The 18,894-nt window shown below is 40.9% G+C and overlaps 1 protein-coding gene across 7 annotated transcripts in view; it reads right to left on the bottom strand.

Annotated features, from left to right (window-relative positions):
* sec22c (SEC22 homolog C, vesicle trafficking protein) overlaps positions 1-18,479 on the bottom strand; it is a 106,780-nt gene extending 88,301 nt beyond the window's left edge. For 4 of the 7 annotated variants that reach the window (XM_072254185.1, XM_072254187.1, XM_072254188.1 and 1 more), the window contains exons 1-2: positions 18,288-18,474; positions 3,412-3,623 (exon numbers count right to left, since the gene is read on the bottom strand). In XM_072254185.1, coding sequence (XP_072110286.1) covers positions 3,412-3,593 — 182 coding nt within the window. In that variant the 5' untranslated portion in view covers positions 3,594-3,623; positions 18,288-18,474. Of the gene's footprint in view, positions 1-3,411; positions 3,624-18,287 lie in introns of all 7 variants that reach the window. The other 3 variants (XM_072254184.1, XM_072254183.1, XM_072254189.1) reach the window with 2 other exon arrangements.
* Between the last annotated feature and the right edge of the window lie 415 nt (positions 18,480-18,894).

Genomic DNA, 18,894 nt, shown 5'->3' with positions numbered 1-18,894 from the left:
TAATTTCCTACCCTTAATCGATCACATTACTCAACTTTCATTTAAATGGTCTCCATTATATTTAACTTTGACTGGTCGTATTAATGCTGTTAAGATGTTTACTCTGCCAAAATTTTTATATGTATTTCACTACCGATTTTTGTTCCAAAATCCTTTTTTGATAAAGTTGACTCTAAAATTTCTTCATTTATTTGGCAAAATAAAAACCCGAGATTGGGTAAAATACATCTACAGAAAGCTAAGAGAGATGGAGGTTTGGCATTACCTAACTTTAGATTCTATTATTGGGTAATTAATATTCGACATATGAAATTTTGGTTACTTGATCAAGATGCACTATCCATTCCTAAATGGGTAGTATTGGAATTACAATCTGCTCAAGGTTATGCACTTGGCTCCATTTTAGGTTCTTCTCTTCCTTTTGATTTGAAACTCCACAAACAGGTTTGTAACCCGATAGTTAAATATACCTTACGTATTTGGTTTCAATTCCGAAAATTTTTCGATCTCAATCAATTTGGGCTTGCGATTCCTATTTTAGACAACATATTCTTTCCTCCTTCTTCCACGGACCGTGCCTTTCAAATTTGGAAGACTAATGGTATTTCACGGTTTTTGGATTTATTTTTAGATGGTTCCCTTATGTCTTTTGAACAATTATCTAACAAATATAACTTACCAAGAATACATTTTTTTAGGTATCTCCAAGTTAGAAATTTCCTATGTACTATACTCTCTTCCTTTCCGACGCTACCTCCTACATATATTTTAGATACTATAATTAACCTTAATCCATGTCAGAAAGGTGTAACGGCTATTATTTATAATACTATTATGAAACTTAGGAAAGCTCCATTCGATAAGATTAGGTCAGATTGGGAAAAGGAATTGGGCTTTATTATTTCGGCGGATGACTGGGCGCATATTTTACAACTTCTTCTATCTGTTCTAAACACTCCCTAATTCAATTTAAAGTTGTCGATAGAGCACATATGTCTAAAGATAAATTAGCTCGTTTTTATTCTCATATTAACCCTCTTTGTGACAGATGTCATGGGGAGATAGCTTCCTTAACTCATATGTTTTGGTCCTGTCCTACCTTGGAAACTTTTTGGAAAGACATTTTTAATATTATTTCAAAGGTATTGAATATAGATATTTCTCCTCATCCACTGCTATTTTTGGATTACCTAAAATTTCCAGTAATCTTTCCCCTTCAGCCCGTAGATTGATTGCATTTTTTACTTTAATGGTGAAAAGATGTATTTTACAACATTGGAAGGAGATTAATGCTCCAACTACATTCTTTTGGTTTTCCCAGACAATACTATGTTTGAATTTGGAGAAAATTAGAAGTAGTCTTTATGATCCTTCAGTTAAATTTGAACAGACCTGGAGATCTTTTATTCAACGCTTTCATTTAATATAACTTTTTTTTCTCTTTCTGTCCACATTTACATTCCCCTCTTGATTTTTAACTGTTTTTAATGGAGGTCGGGTTTGAGGACGTGATTGTTTTAAGTTGTTTAACTCTACTTGATACCTAGTTAGCCCATTGCTTTGCTTTGCTTTTTAGATTAGTCGTACAGTGGGTTTTTTTGGGGGGGTTTTTTTTGTTTTTTTTTCCTTTTCCTTATTGACATGTATGAAAATTAGTATACTATTATATTGCCTTGTTATTTTATATCTAAACTGCACTGTTTGTACTAACTTCTTTTTGTGTATTAATATCTCTTGTAAAGTTATATTGCAACAGTGTATCAGTGCCTATATGGTTTACCTTTTGTGTACTAATTCAATAAAAAGATTTAAAAAGGAGCTGGATATCACAGCACCAGCAATTCTGTGTGTAAAGAGTTTTTACGTTCTCCCCATGACTGCATAAGATTCTCCCGGATGCTCCGGTTTCCTCCCACATTCCAAAGGTGCACGGGTTAGTAGGTAAATTGGTCACATTGGTGTAATTCAGCAGCAAGGGCACATTGGGCCAGAAGGGCATGTCACCTCGATGCATCTCCAATAATAAATTAAAAATCTCAAAGCCTGCAAAATATAGCCCGTGGACAGTTACTCAATCTGTTATTTATTTAACTTCTCCACCTGAACTTTGCGAGTAGATAATGTAAAACACATCTAGACAGAGTGGTAAAGAAGCTGTATGGCATGCTTGCCTTTACTGGTCAGGGCACTGTGTGTAAAAGTCAGGAAGTCATGTTGCAGCTGTGTTGAACTTTGGTTAGGCCACATCTGGAGTATGATGGGCAGTTCTGATTGCTCTATTACAAGAAGCACGTCGAGGCTTTGGAAAGGGTGCAGAAGAATTTCACCAGAATGCTGCCTGACTTAGAGAGTATAAACTACACAGACAGGTTAGACAAACTTAGAGTGTAAAGGATAGCAATACACATAAAAGTTGCTGGTGAACGCAGCAGGCCAGGCAGCATCTCTAGGAAGCGGTCTGCCAGGCCTGCTGCGTTCACCAGCAACTTCTAGGTGTGTTGCTTGAAATTCCAGCATCTGCAAAGATTTCCTCATGTTTGCGAGTGTAAAGGATAGAGAGGAGACCTGATAGAGGTTATTAAATTATGAAGTAGATTGGATAGATAGTTTTTTCCCAGGGTAGAAAGTCAAATACATATAGAAGCAGAGAAATCTACCAAAACAAGATCAAGGTGCCAAAAGCAGGACCCATAGATTACTTTAAAAGATAAGTTAATACTGATCAAAATACATAAAAAAATGTTTGAGGAAAAGAAAATACAATCCACTTATTGATACAAAGCTGAAAACCTTATGTTAAAACTAACATGCTTTAGTGACCAAACCCAGCTTCCACGCACCCACTCCCCCACACACAAAGCAATCCATCCCCTCTGGCTCCCACCCAAACCTAACAAAACACACATATTGCTTCCTGAATCACACCTTTACATCTCTGGCTCTATGAAATCATGTCACAATGTGGTATGGAACAGTACCTACAATGACACTCATCCCTGATTGGCTTAGTCCTACTATGTTTGACACTACAAGTCAATACTTCAGATCAAGACCCATGAAATCACAATTGTTGCCTTCAAGATGCTCTGTTTTCACAGAAACTGAAAGTATTTTAGTTTCTGGGTAAGTTTGTCAGTAATTTTGCAGCTGACATGAAGGCTGGTGGTGGTGTAGACAGGGGTGGTGATCGAGACAGATACATTAAGGATATTTAAGATTGGCAAATGGATGATAGGAGAAATGGAAAGCTATGTAGGAGGGAAGGGTTAGGTTGACCTCAGTGTAGGTTAAAAAGTTGGCACATCATGATGCACCAAAGGGCCTGTACTGTTCTATGTTCATTTGCCTCCAAGTCTCACTGTAACAGGCATTCTTTAGATTTACACTGCCTCTTTGCAGTGGCAGACTCACTGTATATGTAGCTGGTTGTTCTTCACGGTTCCACGGCCTGGAAATTGCCCAAGCATTTTGGACACCATCTTCAGATGCGTTTTACATTCTTGCAGATCTCTACTATATTCAAAGTCTGTGGAAGCAGACAGCGGCAACCCATCCTTCACCCGGACAACATAGGCAAATAGGATCATAGACATTGTGTGACCTGGTATTCATGAAGGCTGCAGCTGAAAATAAAAGCAGAAATTAACTTCAGTGAATTGTTCCAAAACTGGAAAAACTCATTGACCAGATAGCATCCACACAGAGAGTTCATAGTTAAGTTCACTGTTCCAAGTAAATTTATAATCAATGTACATATATGTCACTATTTTCTTGTGGGCATTCAGTAGGTACAAAGAAACACAATAGAACCAATGAAAAACTACACACAAAGACAGACAAGCTTGCAAAAAGACTTTACAAATACAAAAGTGAAACATAATAAATAGATAGATAAAATAAATAATATTGAGAACACAAGATGAAGAGTTCTAGAAAGTGAGTCCATAGGTTATGGAATCAATTCAGTGTTGAGATGAGTGAAGCTACCCACACTGGTTCAGGAGCCTGATGGTTGAAGACTGATAACTTTTTCTGAACCTGGTGATGTGGGACCCAAGACTCTTGTACCCTCATCCCGATGGTAGCAGCAAAAAGAGAGCATAGTCTGGATGTTGGGGGTCCTTGATGATGGATGCTGCTTTCTTGTGGAAGCACTCCTTGTAGATGTGCTCAATGGTGGGGAGAGCTTTTCCTGTGATGGACAGGGCTTTATCCACCACTTTTTGTAGGTTTTTCTATACATGTGCATTGGTGTTTCTATATCAGGCTGTGATGCAACCAGTCAGGATAATTTCCACCATGTCTCTATAGAAGTTTGTTAAAAGTTTTAGATGACATGCCAATCTGTGCAAACTTCTAAGAAAGTAGAGGCACTGCCGTGGCTTCTTTGCACTGAAAGATCCTCTGAAATGATAACATCAAGAAATAGCACAGAAAAAGAGAAAGAAGGGAAAGATCAAAGAAGAGCAGTGGAATGTTAGAGTAATTAAATGACAAAAGATGATAATGGTGCATTGTAAACAGGGCAAATAAAAAATAATGCATGGGATGATAGCAACTACGAAGTCTGAGGCAGTATAGTAGTGTAGCCGTTAACATAACACTACTACAGTGTCGGCAATCTGGGTTCAATTCTGCCACTGTCTGTAAGGAGTATGTACTTTCATCCCGTAACTGCCTGGGTTTCTCGTGTTCTGGTTCCCGCTCACATTTCAAAGACATGCAGGTTAATTAGTCAAATGAGTGTTATGGGGCAGCACGGGCTGGTCAGGCCAGAAGGCAATAGCAGAAGTCATTGGATCACAAAGTACTGCAGCACAAAAGTAGGCTCTTCAGCCAATCCAGTCTGTGTCAGGCTGGTGTTCTGCCTAATCCCATCCCACCCAGACAGAAGCCCAGCAGCCTTTTCCCAAAAGCAGACGACATCTAGTTAAAGTGAATGCAGGGATATCAGAGGTAGGATTTTTTGTTTACTACAGGGTGGTAACTGCCTGGAACACTACCAGGAGTGGTGGTAGAGGCTGATGCAATAGGGACGTTTAAGACTCTTAGATACAAGGACAATAGAAAATGGAAGGTAGGAGGGAAGCATTAGATTGATTGTGGAGTATGTTTCACATAACGTTGTGAGCATATGACCCTGCACTGTGTTCTATGAAATTGTAGTAAAACCCATGTATAATCTTCATAGCCAAACACTGGGAGAATTTTCCAGACTGGAACATTACAAATTTTATACCTTTGTTGAAAAAAGGAGTAACTAATTTAACTTTGCTGATGGGGAAGAAGATCAAGAAGTAGTAATCAGAGGGAGAATTAGCAATGATGATCGAGTGTAAATTGATTAGAGAAAGCCAGCACAGATAAAATTGTTAAATACAAGCTGATTTTTTTTTAATGAGGTCCATGATGGAAATGCAACTGACATCATAGATAGACTTTCAAAAGGTATTTGTTATGATGCCGCGGAATATAAAGGTCCACAATACCTTGACTAAAAATAGATTTCTGGATATTAAGGAAATGAAGGACTATGGAAATGGTGCAGGAATATAAATCTGAGTTAGAAGTTCAGCATAATCGTAATGATTGGTCGAGACAACTCAAAAGGCAAGGTACAGTAGCCTATTCTCTTAAGACCATAAGGCACAGAAGCAGAATAACACCATTAGGCCCATCAAGTCTATTCTACCACTCAATCATGGCTGATTTATTTTTCCTTTTAAACCTATTCTCTTGCATTCTCCCCGTAACCTTTGATGCCCTTACTAATTAAGTACCTATCAACCTCCACTTTAAATATACTCAATAACTTAGCATCCACAGCCATCTGTAGCAAAGAATTCAAAGATTCGCCATCCTCTGGCTAAAGAAATTCCTCCTCATCTCTTTTAAAGGGAAGCCCTCCTATTCTGAGGCTGTACCCTCTGGTCCTAGACCGTATTGGAAAAGTTCTCTCAACCTCCACTCTACACAGGCCTTTCAATATTTGGTAAGTTAACCACAGATACTCGTGTGGGGAAATAGCAAAGGATTCATAGCACTGTCTTTTTTTAAAAGAATAATGATTTGCCATAACTAGAGTACTGTAACCAGATCTGATGGCTTAGATGTTTTAAACCAGGTGTGGAATAGTTTTACTAAAATTGTTTCAGAGATAATGAGTTTTGGTTACATGGATGTACTAGAGTTGTATTGTTCTCCTTGAAGAAGGGATGGCATGTGGATCTGATAGAAATACTTAAAATCCTGAGGGGTACAGTCTAAACAGGTACATAGAAACTGTTTCCACTGGTAGAGGGTTAAGGGCGAGGAGACACGGAATGAGGCAATTGGCCAAAGAACCAAAGTGGTGTGAAACAAGTGGGTGGTTTGAGTTGAGAGTGCACTGCTAAGCTTAGGAGTGAGAAAACGTATCAGAAATGAAAATATTTGCAGAACTTTGGAGTTAGAACAGGAAACTGGGACTAACTAGATCATTCTTACATACAGCCAGTATGAATTCAGTGAGGTAAATGGTGGGATTCCTCCAACATTTTGTGAGCACATCGATATTCTGTGACTCTGGGACAGAGTGTGTGCAGTGCCCGAGAACAAAAAACCTGCAGGAGGATACATTTATCCACTAAGCAGGCAGCAATGGCAAAACAAACATAAATAAATCAAAGTGACTCCAAGCAACCGCTTCATCAATTGCAACACTACATGGTAAAATATCCCAAGGTAATTTGCCTTCTGTCAGTGCTTATTGTTACACATCCCTGTGGTGACCTACATGTACAAAGAGGAATAAACAGTCAACATTTCGGGCTGTGACCCTTCATCAGGACTGGAAAGTGAGGGGGAAGAAGCCAGAATAAATATTGACTGTTTATTCCCCTCTATAGATGCTGCCTGACCTGCTGTCTTTCTCCAGTATTTTGTGGGAACATGGCAACACTTCACCCTATCTAATTTAATGACTGGACTCTGTCCACCCAGACAGATTGTATCTGTGCTTTACCGCTGACACTTGGATAAATTAGTTACAGTTAGTTAGTAACACACACAAAATGCTGGAGGAACTCAGTAGGTCAGGCAGCATCTACTGAAATGAATAAACAGTCGATGTTTTGGGCCAAGACCCTTCTTCAGGACTGGAAAGGAAGGAGGAAGATACCATAATAAAAAGGTAGGGGGAGGGAAAGGAGGAAGCCAGGTGAGTAAGAAAGATAAAGGGCTGGAGAGGAAAGAATCTATTATGAGAGTGGACTATAGAAGAAAGAGAAAGAGGAGGGGATCTAGGAGGAGGTGATGGTCAGGTGAAAAGAGGTAAAAGGTCAGAATGGGGAACAGAAGGAAAGGGGAGGGGGAGCGAAAATGTTTATTTTTACTTTTTTTTAACTGGAAGGGGAAATCAATATTCATGCCATCAGGTTGGAGGCCACCCAGACAGAATATAAGGTGTTGCTCCTCCACCCTTTAGTTAGTTAGTATTAGTTAATAGTTATCACTGATTTTAGAAAGTAGTCCAGCACAGTTTACCTGATTTTGGGTGCACAAGGAAATAGTAATTTTTTTTTTAAAACTGCATCTACTAGAAATCTGAAAGAAAACCAAAAAATGCTGGGAAAAAACTCAGGAAATCAGGCGGCCTCTGTGGAAAGAGAAACTCAACATTTTGCATCTAAGATCCTTCACCACAACTAGAAAAAAGAGAAATAGAAATTAGTTTTCAGTAGGAAAGAAGTCTAGAACAGAGGAAATGTCTGTGATAGGATGAGTCAAGATAGTTTCATTGAACCATCTCCACTCATCTGATCAGAGACATTCCCTATAATCTAGACATCCCTGCTCCACCTTCATTCCTACAGCCAGCAACGGTTGGCTTTTTTTGCCAACCATGGGGACAACCTTCAAATTTGTATCTGCCTAGCATCTGAAGAGCCACAGAAGTGAAAAGGAAAACAGACATAACATGATCACAGGTGGTCGCTGTAGCACTGCCTACTACACACTAAGCAAACTAAAATCTGTTTGGAAATCTTGTATACAAGATATTAAGAGGAATAGATAGAGTGGATAGCCAGCGCCTCTTCCCCAGGGCACCACTGCTCAATACAAGGGGACATGGCTTTAAGGTAAGGGGTGGGAAGTTCAAGGGGGATATTAGAGGAAGGTTTTTCACTCAGAGAGTGGTTGGTGCGTGGAATGCACTGTCTGAGTCAGTGGTGGAGGCAAATACACTAGTGAAGTTTAAGAGACTACTAGACAGGTATATGGAAGAACTTAAGGTGGGGTTTATATGGGAGGCAGGGTTTAAGGGTCGGCACAACATTGTAGGCCGAAGGGCCTGTACTGTGCTGTACTGTTCTATGTTCTAATCCAATTAACAGAATCCCACTTTCTCTAAAAAGACAGAACCATTATGTCATATTAAATACTCTATGAATTTGGCCATTCGCAATTAAAGGCCGTCATAAAGAGTTCAGATTCAGATAAAATGAACAGTATTTTTCCCACTTTTGTTAGTAACTACAAAAAGGTAACAAAATCAATATCACTTCTGCACCTTTAAATGGAAAGTACTTAATACAATTGTAAAACCTAATTAAGTCAAGCAAATTGTTCTTTTCCAAGGTTACATAGAAACCCTACAGCACAATACAGGCCCTTCAGCCCACAAAGCTGTGCCAAACATGTTTTACCTTAGAAATTACCTAGGGTCACCCGCAGCCCTCTATTTTTCTGAGCTCCATGTACCTGTCCAGGAGTTTCTTAAAAGACCCTATCATATCCACCTCCGTTTCCTTAAAGATGTTTCAAAACTATATACTGTGCACTCATTTGTCTAACTTTATGAACAAATTATTGCAAAAAAAACAAAGATCTTTTGCATCCAATTTGCTTTTGCTCCTTTTAATCAAAAATTTTCCTCCTTAAACAGTGAGAACTAACATCTTTGCCAGAAATAAGTTAGCGACCAATTTCCATTACAATCCTACTAACTCACAGTGTTATGTCGACTAAACTTCCTCTCTCCCATGCTTCCAAGGATTCTATTCTTTGCCACTTGATAAGACCATCACTGATCTTATAACCCAGTGCCATATTCCTGCACTAATCCTACATCCCTTACTATCCTTCATATCCAGTCTTGGAAAGTCTACAGAAAGTAGTATATTCAGCCCAGTCCATCACAGGTACAGCCCTCCCCATCATTGAGCACATCTACAAGCAGTGCTGTTGCAGGAAAGCATCATCCATTAACAAGAACCCCCATCATCCAGGCCATACTTTCTTCTTGCTGCTGTCACTGGGAAGGTGGTACAGGAGCCTTAGATCCCACACTACCAGATTCAGGAACAGTTATTACCCTTCAACCATTAGACTCATGAACCAGCATGGATAACTTCACTCACCTCAACTCTGAGCTGATTCCACAACCTATGATGAAACATCGACTGTTTACTCTTTTCCACAGATGCTGCCTGGCCTACTGAGTTCCTCCAGCATTTTGTATGTTACCACGACCAATGGACTCACTTTCAAAGACCCGACAACTCATATTCTCAATATTATTTAATTATTTGTTTGTTTTTCCTGTTGTATTTGCATGATTTGTTGTCTTTGCACATTGGTTATTTGTTAGATTTTGTAGCTTTTTATTGATTCTATTGTGTATCCTTGTATCTACTGTGAATGCCCACATGAAAATGAATCTCAGCATTGTATATGGTGACATATATGTATTTTGATAATACATTTATTTTGATTTTTTTTAGCTTTGAATATACTCAATGGCTGAGTCAGAGGAACATAGAGTTACTCAGCATAGAAACAGACCCTTCAGCCAATGTTATTAATTTCAACCAAGATGTTTATCTAATCTTCTTCCATTTTCCAGCACTTCATCACTAAGTTCCAAAGATTCACTACACTCTTAGTGAAGGAATTTCTTCTCAACTTAGTCCTGAATGACAACCCCCTTATTGAGACTGTGAACCCTTGGTCTATTCAATCCAGTGAGGGAAAACATTCTCCCCCATCTACCTTATCAAGCTCCAGAAGAGTCTTAAATGTTTTTCCCAACATCTCCAATGTTTTTTAAGCCATGAACTAATATCATTAAACAAGGGGTCCAAGGACCCCAGGTTGGGAACCCCTGCATTTAAAATGGTAAGGAGCTAAGCTGCTTAATCGCTCATAGATCAGTCTGCTCAAGCACACCCTCTGGAGAACTCTGGACTGCCAGCTCATTCTGAACTAATGAATGAGTCAGATGTTGGAACATTAGTACTGCCAAACAATCAGATGCTGGGTTATCATTCGTAAGACAGTATGTGCCCCAGCCATTCCCTACCAGGCTTTTCAGCATCTACCTGCCAGCCGGCAATGCCATTCAGTTTAGTATTATCATAAAACATGGACACACGTGTGATAGATGATAGCTCATTCAAACCACTAATAATCAAAAGCCTTCTTTATGTCTAAGTATACATCAACTGTTTTCTATGTTCTAACAGCTGCAATGTCAAATTAGTCAGTTATAATCTTTCCTTTCATACTGATTCAGCACAATCCTACTACCATTTTTTTTAAATGCCCTGCTATCAATTTCTCAATAATGGACCCTCGCACTTTCCCTACTACTGCTGACAGACTAAGTGTCTACAGTACCTCGATTTCTCTTCCCATCTCCTTTCTTAAATAATGGGATTATGTCAACTATCTTCCAATCTGTCAGAGTTCCAGAATCCATGGAATTTTAGAAGATGGCATCTTATGGTCTAAAACCCTGAGTGCACATAATCAAGTCCAAGGAATTTATCAACTTTCAATTACATTAATTTCTCTAATACCCGTATTTGTTTCATGAAGCTAATTTTATTCAGCTCCCCATTCATTCAAGACACAGGAAATCAAGAACAAGAGGACACAGATTTTAAGGTGAGAGAAGATTTAATTAAGAGGAGAACTCAAGGGGCTTCTTTTCTTTTAATAGAAATGGTGGTACATATGTGGAATGAGCTTCCAGAGGAAGCACCTGAAACAGTACAATTACAATTTCTAAAAGACAGTTGAACAGATAGGGAAAATGTTTAGAAAGTTACTGCCCAAATACAGGCAAATGGGATTAACTCAGACAGGCATCTTGGTCAACAAGAACAGTTAGGCTGAAGGGCATTTTTCCATGCTATATGACAGTACGATCTCCAAAGGGTTCTGTGTGCCTTCTCCCATAATGTCAGAAAAGAGATTTAATTTCTTCACCATTTCGTTCTGTAGTAATGCATTTTATTCGTTTTTTTATTGATATGCAGTGCGGAACAGGCCCTTTTGGTCCTTCGAGCCACGCCGCCCAGCAACTCCGAATTTAACCTAGCCTAGTCACTGGACAATTTAGAAGGACCAATTAACCTACCCGGAGGAAACCCATGCGGTCACGGGGAGAACATACAAACTCCCTTCAGACAGCAGCAAGAACTAAACCCGGGTCACTGGTACTGTATAGCGGTGTGCTAACCACTACACTACCATACAACAAATGTAACTTTCCAGTGCCATTTGCAAAAGACCCATATCGAACTCCAGTAATATTTTCCTATGTGCATTGCTCTACTCATGTTTACAGCCTTCTTTATATTTCTTACCAGATTACTCTCATATTCTTATTTCTCTTTTCTTACCAATTTCTTGGGCTTCCTTTGCTGAAACTGTTATGATGAGGTTGTATAAGGCATTGGTGAGGCCGAATCTGAAGTATTGTGTTCAGTTTTGGTCACCAAATTACAGGAAGGATATAAATAAGGTTGAAAGAGTGCAGAGAAGGTTTACAAGGATGTTGCCAGGACTTGAGAAACTCAGTTACAGAGAAAGGTTGAATAGGTTAGGACTTTATTCCCTGGAGCGTAGAAGAATGAGGAGAGATTTGATAGAGGTATATAAAATTATGATGGGTATAGATAGAGTGAATGCAAGCAGTCTTTTTCCACTGAGGCAAAGGGAGAAAAAAAACCAGAGGACATGGGTTAAGGGTGAGGGGGGAAAAGTTTAAAGGGAACATTGGGGGGGGGCGGCTTCTTCACACAGAGAGTGGTGGGAGTATGGAATGAGCTGCCAGACGAGGTGGTAAATGCAGGTTCTTTTTTAACATTTAAGAATAAATTGGACAGATACACGGATGGGAGGTGTATGGAAGGATATGGTCCGTGTGCAGGTCAGTGGGACTAGGCAGAAAATGGTTCGGTACAGCCAAGAAGGGCCAAAAGGCCTGTTTCTGTGCTGTAGTTTTTCTATGGTTTTCTATGGTTTCTGTGGAAATCTGCTACTTTTCAACTCAAAATTCAAAGTAAATTTATTATCAAAGTACGTCTATGTCACCACGTATGGTGACCACTAAGAAAAGAGGTTAAAGATAGAATAAGACTTTTGTTTTGGCGGAATAATGTGGCAACATGGGAGTAGGTCTGATGAGACCATTGCAACGAAGGCACAACAGCGCCTCTGCTTTCTTCGAAGTTTATGCAGAAGTTTATGCATGCTATCTAAAACTTTGTCAAACCTCTACAGAGGCACAATGAAGAGTAGCCTGCCCGGTTGCATCACGGCCTGGTATGGAAACTCCAATGCCCAAGAATGGAAAAGCCTACAAAATGTCGTGAATACAGCTCAACTCATCACAGGAAAAGCCTTCCCCACCACTTAGCACATCTACAAGGAGCGCTGTCGCAAGAAAGCATCCCCCCCCGTCCAGGTTGTGCCGTTTCTCGCTGCTGCCATCAGGAAGTACAGGAGCCTCAGGACACACACCACCAGCGTCAGGAACAGTTACTACCCTTCCAGCAGCAGACTCCGGAACCAGAGTGGATAACTTCACTCACCTCAACTCTGAACTGATTCCATAACCTACAGACCCACTTTCAATGATTTTACAGCTTATGTTCTCAGTATTATTTATTAATATTTGTCTTTTATTGTATTTGCATAGTTTGTCTTCTTTTTCACATTGGTTGTTTATCCATCTGTGTTGTGTATGTAGCTTTTCATTGATTCTATTGTATTTCTCTGTTCTACTATGAATGCCTGCAAGAAAATGAATCTCAGGTAGTATATGGTGACATAACCTGTGATAATAAATTCACTCTGGACTTACAGAGAAGTATCTATCGCCCTTGTTAAACTGTCACCTAACACTACCACATTCCTTTCCACTCTGTAAATTTAAATGAACCTGTATCACGGTACTGTGGATAGTTTACACATCCTAACTGTGGACCCTGCGTTCACTGACACAGGCTGCAAGAACAGCTGGACAAGCACAGGGGTGAGCTTCCTCCAACGCTACTTTCCAGATGTCCATACACTTGTCCCTCTTGTCTAGTCAATTTTACAGTCCAATCTAAACAATTGTAATTATCTCCTGGGAAAAAAGTGCTCCAAGTAACTTCACCAGTCTCAATATCAATATCCAGACTGCAACTGAAATTCAAAGACTCTGCGTTTAAATGGTAATCCCCCAGGTTTCCATCAGTTCCCACATACTGCATTTGCAGGAGGCTGGTCATGATATGCATAAACTCTCGTCTTCCAGACAAATCAACCCACTGCAATTCGCCTACCAGTGAAACAGATCAATGGCTGAGGTTGGTGATGAAACCTATCATTTCCTGCCCAAAGAGTGACTTGGATCCATTCTAATTTGCCTACCCTCACAACAGGTCAACAGGAGATGCCATTTCATTGGCTCTTTACTCAACCCTGGAACATCCGAACCTATGGACTCACCAAGGACTCTTCATCTCATATTCTCAATATCTATTGCTTATTTATTTATTATTATTGTTTTTTTTTACTTGCTTCTTTGGATTTACTGTGAATGACCACAAGAAAATGAATCTCAGGGTTTCATATGGTGAAATATGTACTTTGATAATAAATTTACTTTGAACTTTGTGTTTCCATACCAGGCTGTGATGCAGTCAATCAATACACGTTCCACCACACATCTATAAAAGTTTGACAAAGTTTTAGATGATATGCTGAATCTTTGCAAACTTCTAACAAGTTAAGGCACTGCTGGGCTTTCTTCGTAATTGCACTTGTGTGCTGATCCTAAGACAAATCCTCCAACGATAACGCCAAAGAATTTAAAGTTGCTGACCCTCTCCACCTCTGATCATGAACTGGCTCATGAACTTCCAGCTTCCTCCTCACGAAGCCAAAATTCAGATCCTTGATCTTGTTGGCATTGATTGAGAGGCTGCTTTGTGGCAGCACTCAGCCAGATTTTCAAACTCCCTCCTATATGCTGATTTGTCACCACCTTTGATTCAACCTACGAGAATGGTGTTATCAGCAAACTTGAATATGGCGTTGGAGCTGTGCCTAGCCACACAGTCATAAATGTAAAGTGAGTATGGCACACGGCTAAGCGCACAGCTCTGTGGTACACCTGTGCTGATGGAGATTGTGGAGGAGATGTTATCACCAATCCGAACTGACTGGGGAATGATAGTATTGAATACCAAGCCATAGTCAATGAAGAGCATCTTAATGTTTCCATTTTCACTGTCCAGATGTTCAAGGGTTGAATAAAGAGCCGATTAAATGGTATCTGTCCTGGACCCCTGTGATGGCAGGCAAGTTGGAATGGACCCAAGTCACTTCTCAGACAGGAGTTGAGATATCTCATTACCAACCTCTCAAAGCACTTCATCACTGTGGATGTAAGTGCTACTAGGCAATACTCGTTAAGGCAGGTTACCACATTCTTCTTAGGCACCAGTATAATTCAATCCTGCTTGAAGCAGGTGAGTACCTCAGACTACTGAAGTGAGAGGTTAAAAATATCTGTGAGCACTCCAGCCAGTTGATCAGCACAGGTCTTCAGTACTCAGCCAGGCACCCCATCTGGGCCAGATGCTTTCCGTGGGTTCCTCCTCCTCAAGGATGCTCTCATGTTGTCATCAGACTGTCATGGGGGGCCGTGGCAGTTCATGAAGGTGCCTCCATGTTTTGATGGTCAAAGTGAACATAACAGGCATTGAGCTCATCTGGGAGCAAAGCCTTGTTGTCACCTATGCTGCTTGGTTTCACTTTGTAGGAGGTGATGGCACTTCTGGACCAGAAGTGCCACTTCGCATGTTAGATGGTTTTCCGGAGAACGTTCCTGCACCTGGTATCCTCCTTTAACCACCAGACCCGAATACCACTGATCCAGCCCTCGTCAGATTGTGGATTTCATGGTTCATTCAGGGTCTCTGATTGGGGAGTACTCTGAACGACACTGTAGGGACAAACTCATCTACTATTGTTTTTATAAAATCTGAGACAACCTCTGATGAGTTCCTTGAACACGGCCCAGTCCACCAATCTCATAGGCACCCCTCTGCTTCCCTGAAACAGTTGACATTTCAGACTGAAACCCTTCAGCCTGCTGAAGGGTTTCATCCCAAAAAGTTGAATGTTAATTCTTCTCAATAGCTGCTGCCTGACCTGTTAAGTTCCTCCAGTATTTTGTGGCTGCTGTATGTAAGTTTTTCACTGCACCATGTAAACATGTTCTTGTGCACATGGTAATAAACACAACTTCGACTTTATTAGATGGATGGGATTACACCAGAGGTGGTGCAGAGAATATTGCCTACAATGAAGCACTTCATTCACAAGCACAGGCAATATGGGTTGGGTTTGTTTTCTTTGCAGCGAAGGCAGCTTGGAGGACACCTGATAGAAGTAAACTAAAAATTATGAGGGAAATGATAGTGTAAACAGTCAAATATACCTATACTACCTATAGCAGTGTATCTACAAAGAGAAGGCACGTGATTAGCTGGTAGTAAGGAAGGCAAATGCAATGTTAACATTTATTTCAAGAGGGCTAGAATAAAAAAAGCAAAGATGTAATGCTGAGACTTTATAAGGCAGTATTTTGATCAGCTTATTGCACCATTTCTATGAGGAGCATTTGATAGCTCTGGGCTTGTACTCACTGGAGTTTAGAAGAATGAGGGCAAATTGCATTGAAAGCTATCAAATACTGAAAGGACTAGATAGAGTGGACATGGAGAGAATGTTTCCAATAGTGGGGGAAGTCTAGGGCCTCAGAATAGAGGGACATCTGTTCAGAATAAAGATGAGGAGGAATTCCTTTAGCCAGAGGGCAGTGAATGTATGGAATTTATTACTACAGAAGACTGTGTATGTGAAGTCAATGGGTTTATTGGAAGCACAGATTTACAGGCTTTTTTGAGTAGAAAGGGCACCAAAAGTAATGAGAAGACAAGAGATTGAGGTTACGAGGGGAAAAAAATCAGCCATGATTGAATGGTAGAGCAGACTGGATGTGCCAAATGGCCTAATTCTGTTCCCGTGTCTTATGGTTTAAGGTGAGAGGTATAGAGAGGATCTAAGGATGATTATTTCTTCCCCAGTGAGTGATTATTCTGTTCTGCACAGCCTGAGTGGGAAATATAGGCAAATACTCCTTTAATATTTATAGATTATATTCATTAACACAATTACACGGCATTTCACAATTATATTAACTAGATTACAAAATTATATTATTATATGAAAGAAAATTCCAGCAACACGGCAAGAAAGGCTATGTGCATGACAGTATTTCAGTTACTGCACGCCCACTCAAACGTGCAGTTTATAGAGAAAGGTGATAACAAGATATGGAAAGATTGTGAGATGATTTAGTTGGCACATAAACACCAAAGCAGAGCGTTGGGTTGTGGCTCTTGTTCCGAGTTGTACTTTCTATACAATCAGATGACACGTAAAACTCAGGCTCCATATACCCGCTCAGGTGGCTCAATGTAAGGATAGCTTCTTCCCCTCTGTTCATCACATTTCTGAATGAGACCATGAACACTACCTCACTATCCCCCCTTTTCACTATTAATTTATATCCTTGAAAGGAAAATCCTACAAAAAGTAGTGGGAATGGCCCAGTCCATCAAGGGTAAGGCCCTCCCCACCATTGAGCAGATCCACATAGAGCTTTTGCAAGAAAAGGTCATCAAGGATCCCCACTACCTAAGCTATGCTCTTCTCACTGCTGCCCTAAGGAAGGTAGTACAGGAAACTCGGGACTCACACCGCCAGATCATCAACCTTCAACCATCAGGTTCCTGAACAGAGCAAATAAAAGTCACTCAACTTCACTCACCGCAATACTGAATTGTTCCCACACCTATGGACTCTCTTTCGGGGACTCTTGCTCCAATGTTCCCAATATTTATTGCTTATTTATTACTATTATTATTGTTTCCTTGCACTTACTGTGAATGCCTACAAGAAAATGAATCTCAGGGCTGTATACAGTGACATACGTACTTTGATAATAAATTTACTTCGAACTTTATGCAGCTTATGACTTGCACTGTACAGCTGCCACAAAACAACAAATTTCATAACCTTTCTCAGTGATAATAAATCTGATTCTGACTGAGTCTCCAACTGCATCGCAGTCGTGACTCCTTCATAAAACAGCTCGGAATTTCTGAGTTCGCACTGTAACCCCTCTGTCCACTGCAATAAGGAGAGAGAAGAGACCGCAGATGCTGGAATCTGGAGTAACATGGGATGAACAGACTGAAGTGTCAGCCTGCTAAATGTACTTTGAACAGGCGGTGGATTGTTAGCTGCTCCACGGAAAAAAATACTTGCCTAACGCTTGTCCCCCCGATCAACATCATGCCCACAGCCCACGCTCTCATTCCACGCACGCAGCTCGGCTGTGCTAAGAACTCCGGGACATAACCTCTCCACGTTATTACCATCGGGGAAGAGGTACGGGAGCCGAAAGACCCACATTCAAGGATTTAGGAAGTTTCTTTCCCTTTGCCAGCAGATTTCTGAACAGTCTCCGAACACTACCCCACTGTTTTGTGAGAGGGAACTTGATTGAAACACTCAAGATGTTTGCGCATCTTGGTGAGGTGAAAGAGAGAACGGAATTGTATTTCGTTCAGACTCCCCCATCAGATTTCTGAACCCATAAACACTTGCTTGTTCGCTATTTTGAGGCAGAACAACAGATTTTGCGACATGTATCAATGACAATAAACATTCAGATTCTGTCTCGACGGGACGGACAGTCGCTGTACCTCGGGGATATCCTCAGGTGGTTCTTGGGGCCGTGAGGAGACAACAACGTCTGCCCCTTAAAGCCGGTCATTTTCCCAACCGCCAACCCGCCCCATAACGCACTTAAATCACATTTGGCAGGCTGACACTCCAGACCACCAACATTTTCGCTGTCATCCGCTGTGATTTTATTCCAGAGAGCTCACCTGTCGCCTCTTATCGACGCTTCATCGTCGCCGCACATGCGCTCTGGAAGGAGGGGGGAGGGGTGGGACTCAACGTCGCGCATGCGCCAGGGACTGCGGAGCATGCTGGAGTTTGTAGTCCGCCTGCCAAACCAGCCTCACTCCGCAAGCCTTATCTTGTCTTCCGTCACGAGCATCAAAATAATCAGTCGAGTCATAATAAAATCCTTCTGTTTATTTCATAGCACTGTCGCTGATGGTGCTCCTCCTGACATGATCATTCTTCCACCGATTCCGAGGCAGCTACGCCGTCAAGACTTCTCTCTCGCGAGAGCGGAGCTTTCCGGACCGAGTTCTCGAGACAAAGCAGAGCGAGATCTGCGCCGCGTGGGTTTCCGTTGGGTGGCGGAGCGCGGGAAATTCAAATTTGCGGAGAATTAACCGGCGCAGGCTTCAGGAAGGAAAGCGATGCACACAATCCCGCCCCACATCAATGGTCCCAAGCAAGAGAAAATCTGCAGCTGCTGGAAACCCAAGCCGCACGCACAAAATGCTGGAGGAGCTCGTGGATAAGAATTCTGATGAAGGCTCTCGGCCAGAATCGTTGACTGTTTACTCTCTTTTCCAT

Source organism: Mobula birostris, chromosome 3 (assembly GCF_030028105.1).
Source record: "Mobula birostris isolate sMobBir1 chromosome 3, sMobBir1.hap1, whole genome shotgun sequence".
In the NCBI taxonomy this organism is placed as follows: domain Eukaryota; kingdom Metazoa; phylum Chordata; class Chondrichthyes; order Myliobatiformes; family Myliobatidae; genus Mobula; species Mobula birostris.
The sequence above is the reverse complement of the archived record's forward strand: the minus strand, read 5'-3'. Positions and strand labels throughout refer to the sequence as shown.